This window comes from Mastomys coucha, chromosome X (assembly GCF_008632895.1).
Source record: "Mastomys coucha isolate ucsf_1 chromosome X, UCSF_Mcou_1, whole genome shotgun sequence".
Taxonomy (NCBI): domain Eukaryota; kingdom Metazoa; phylum Chordata; class Mammalia; order Rodentia; family Muridae; genus Mastomys; species Mastomys coucha.
In genome coordinates this window covers 129,038,408-129,042,922 of record NC_045030.1, presented here as the reverse complement: position 1 = coordinate 129,042,922, position 4,515 = coordinate 129,038,408, and the positions used below count along the sequence as shown (strand labels likewise).

The 4,515-nt window shown below is 39.5% G+C and overlaps 1 protein-coding gene and 1 pseudogene across 3 annotated transcripts in view; one reads left to right on the top strand and one right to left on the bottom strand.

Moving 5' to 3' along the window:
* Positions 1 to 1,431: 1,431 nt before the first annotated feature.
* LOC116094548 (melanoma antigen preferentially expressed in tumors-like) overlaps positions 1,432 to 4,515 on the bottom strand; it is a 16,860-nt gene continuing 13,776 nt past the window's right edge. For all 3 annotated transcript variants that reach the window (XM_031376224.1, XM_031376226.1, XM_031376225.1), the window contains 3 exons: positions 3,927 to 4,226; positions 2,877 to 3,461; positions 1,432 to 2,098 (listed from right to left, as the gene is read on the bottom strand). In XM_031376224.1, the coding sequence (XP_031232084.1) occupies positions 1,585 to 2,098; positions 2,877 to 3,461; positions 3,927 to 4,226 (1,399 nt within the window). In that variant the 3' untranslated portion in view covers positions 1,432 to 1,584. The remainder of the gene's footprint in view (positions 2,099 to 2,876; positions 3,462 to 3,926; positions 4,227 to 4,515) is intronic.
* The window catches only part of LOC116094584, a 761-nt pseudogene continuing 652 nt past the window's right edge, over positions 4,407 to 4,515 (top strand).

Sequence of the window (4,515 nt, the reverse complement as noted above, 5' to 3'; positions counted from 1 at the left end):
AGCTTGTGCCCAAGGTCTGCTCTATGATTCTGGGTGTGTCAGAGCACCTGGGAGTGGAGCTTCCTCTGTTGTGTTGGAATTTGAACACGTGATAGGGAATAATATTAAACTTAAGGACTTTTTACTGTGTCTTTGGAATGCATTACGTTATTACTTCAACATAATGACAGCATCATTAGTAAATTACTAATTGCTGACTTTATATTATGTGTTTCTTTGTAAGTCTTGGAGATCTAGGACTCTTACACACATGTGGTGAGAATGTAGCATATCCAAAAAGCTGTTATGGAAAAGAAGCCATAGTGAATACTCAGGAATAGTTCACTATGTTAGAAAATGTATCTGATGTGTTAAATGACAGTGACAGCTAGAAAAGAAATCAATTAGAGGAAGCATAGAAAATATTCTGGGTTGGCTTCTAAATGTTTCCCCTAAAAATTTAGGTGATAAATCTTGATCCCTTCTAATGTCTTTCTGAGATGTAGTAGAAGTTTGATAGTGGGCCCACCCAAGGAAATAATTTATTGTACTTGTGGTCTTGACTGATACACTGGAACACTAGAACTCATTTTTCTCTCTGCTTCTTCACATTCATGAAGTGAGTCTGTATCTTTGTGCCACAGACTCTCTACAAGGCATTATATACCTTGCCAATGTCCCAAAGTGATGGGACTAAGCAACCATACAATGAAACCTCTTCAAGTAAGAAAAAACTTTTCCTCCCTAAAAGTCAATTATCTCTGGTATATTCCATGTCAGAAAACAGAGTAACAGACTTAAGAGAATAAGCTCTTTGAAGAGGTGATAGTTAAGCCATAAACTTTTGAGTAGATATCCAACAATTTGGAGTCTACTTTCTATTGAACAGAGTATAACAAGAAAAAGAAAGGCAAAATTTGGGGTCCAAATGGATAAAATAACATTACTAAGTGGTAGCTTAAGAAACAGTAGAAGGACAAATCAAACATACAAGCAAATGGACTCTAAGTAGCTTCATAAAGGAGATTAGTGTTATCTGTATTTTAATTCTTAGTACTTAGAATAGTACCCTCAATAGATACGTGATGTATGAAATAATCTGAAACCTGGGAAAGGAGGAAACAAAATAGATGAATGTGTCAATGTGTTATGGGAATAGGTTATTTTCTGCACTGTTAATTCCAGGTTGCTTCTCATAAATAGTCCAAGGAAGCCTAAACTATGAGCAATTTAAAGAACTTGAGGTAGAGGGACAAAAGCTTTTTCTTCAAAGACACCTCACACTCTACAAACAAATCCAGGAAAAGTTGCAATGGTATTAAATTATATTAAGTATTTATGGGTGGATGAAACATACAGCATACCATGACGTAGTCATTGCATATGATCTACTCAGCACTTTAGCCAGTAAGATGAAGATCAAGAACAATAATCGGACTCTCAAAGTTCTCCATTTTCATAGAGTTAATGTTTTTAATCAGTTTAATCCTAATGTTAGGTCTTCTATAACAGAAGAATCTTACATCAGACTCTAGAAGCTCAAGAAAACAACATTGAACAGTTAACAGGTCCAATTTGGGGGGTTGAAATGGGGTTAAAGTTGGTTTACTGAGAGTAGGTGATCCAGTTCATGTCACTCCTCTTTGCTGCTTGTAGCATTGCCTTCAGTTGTGCTTGGACATCAGCTAGCTTCTGCCTATCTAAGCTGCCATGTAAATGCCATTGTTCATAGCAATGTATAGGGATAGGGTAAATCACATATTTCAGCTCCATCAAAGGAGTTAAGTAATGAAAAATTCTCATGAGCATAGGCATGGAGATGGGATTAGAGACAAAGCTAATCACACGGAGATGGGAACACTTAGATAAGGCTGGCAGAATAGCAGAGAGGATGGCATCTGTTAAATGGCAATGATTTATGGCCAAATGCTGCAAGGTATTTGAGAGCTTCTGCAAAAGAATCTGAAAAGGCCCACAATCATCCCAATACATTCGGTTGTTACTAAGATTCAAGAGCTTTAAGTGGGTGGCCTGGGCACTCTGGGACAGAAATTTAAGATCTCTATAAGATATTTCACAGAACGGCAGATACAAGAAATCCAAATCAGGTGGTAAGGCTCTGTGGAGAGAAAACAAAGATAGGGTGAGTGTCAGAGGAAGCAAAGTAGTCTGAGGAATCTAGAATAAGCAGTTTTGCACACATACATTGCAGCAACTAACAAAAGGGGCTTTAATTCACTCCATAGATGTGTGACCCTAAGAAGTTACTTTTGTAGTCTCATAATTTGTATCCTGGAGAATTTTCACAGTATGTTATGATACAGGTTTGTGTCAAAATTTAGTGGAAAATAAGTTTATTGGAAAATTAATCTACTTTGTAATTACAACACAATCAAATGTGGAACTAGTTCACCTGCTTGGAACTGATAGGGCAGAAGGAGTAACCAACTGGAAGCTCCATTTGGCCAGTCCATAAATGGCAGACTCCACATTCATAGCCTGAACCTTGGAGATAGCAGCCTAGAGAAATCATCTGACATCAATCTATGGGTATCTGGCTGTAAATACATGCACCTCTGCCACAACATAAAGTCTTTCTCTCAGCCCCTCCTCTTCATTTCTCCACTGCTAGAGAAAGACTGTATTGATCTTTTCCCCTTTATATTTCTGGACTGAGAACAGTGCCTGCCTATGGCTTAGCTGACTTTGGTTTTTGTGACACTGTTGTTTCAGACTATGAGAGACACTTTCTGTCATGGCTACATTCCAATGCTCAAAGAGGACAAGAGACAGAAAGCATAAAGAATTTTTGAGCCTCTCAGGAACCCCTAGCAATGATTTCTCCTCTGTCTTAACAGGCAGTTTAAGAACCACAGGTATGTATTCCAAGCCCTCACCTGAGGAGGCTGTCCAGATGATCTGTGAGGCTAAAGGAAGACAGGTTGAGCTCTTTCAGGCAGTTCATCCGCCCAAGATAGTTGAGGAACACTCGGAAGACTTTCCCATGCAAAGATCTAAAAGTGATTTTAGAGAGACTCAGGCTGTCCAGATAGATCATGTGAGCCAGAAGAGTGGTTACTTCACTCAGTGAAGCCTGATCAACTGCCAGGTTCTGAATGCAAGTTAGATCAAGGAACTTCAGAGCGTTTCTGGCATAAGCAAATCTATCAATTTGTAGATCTCGGCAGCAGAGGTGCAAAGACCCTGAGCTCTGCTCTACTTTATTCAGAAGCAAAGCAAAAAATTCCCTTTCCCTCAAGGTACCATCAAGGGAAAGGTCTACTAGCAGTTCCATAGGCTGCATTGAGGATTGACTCTCAGGCTTTGGATCTACAATGCCGCAGTGGTTTTCTAACTTCAGAATAGAGCGTGTAGAGTGAGTACAGCCATGAAAACAAGTGGGAGATCTGACACCAAATTCAGGGCATGTTGTCCTGCAGTCAACACCCTGCCTTACATCTAGGATCCTCAATTTAGGGCTCCTGTAGGGAAAAGAGAAGAACATCTAAGAGATATGCAAATTTTTAAAGAACATATTTATTTATTTATTTTCTGTATGTGAGTATACAAATTTTAATGTAAACTCACAGGTTCAACAATGGCATGTGGAGACTTGCTCTGCACTCTTTATGCCAAATACCAGCAAGTCTATCCCATGAAAATTCAACCTCCTTTAATTGTTTTCCCCTTCATTTATTCACCTCAATTGCTCCCCAGTGCTTAAGTTAGTGTCTTTCTCCCATGTAATAACTCACCAATTGTACCCTCAATATCATAGATTTCACAGTGAACATTGAGCATACTAGCCTTTAATATGTTACCAAGTGTTGGACCAACAGTTTCAAATGTAAATCTTCAGCATTTACTAGCTACTACCTTTGGGGGAGTGACAGTCTGTAACATGACGTCCTGTGTCTTAACTCTTTCTCTATTATACTGGGTCTTACCTAGAAGAAGAGTCTTGGGCAGGAAGGAACTGAAGACACTCAACCATGTCTTTCAGAAGTGCACGCTGGGGTTCCTGCACACTTAATGTTCCAATGTGGAGACAGGTAAAGGGCCAAATCTTCACCATTGCTGTCAGTGTCTTCCTGTATCCTCCCATGAAGGCAGCAGAGAACAATGGAACAAAAAGCTCCCTTGGGATCTCTTCCAGGGAATGAATTGCTACAGGCTCATTGCTCAGTAGACTCTGTATAGCGAGTTCCAAAAGCGAAGATGGGTCCCTTTCATCCATCATCATAAACCTATATCAAAATGAGAGATATTTAGACGTCCTGAGAAGATATTCACAGACTCTCTAAAACAAATGTGAGCCCTTTTCCATTCTGGCCTGAACAAAGCAGGCTCATGGACCAGGAACACCCAGAAATTAAGAGGGCATTGGAAACTGGAAGGTCATAGACAGCTGCTTCAAGGCTTTCATCATGACAAAAAATGAATATATTGAATTGCACCACAAACAATATGAATATCACTTGGACTACCATGAGAAAAAGAGAAAACAAGAAGGTTGGGTAGGCCATGAACCTTCAA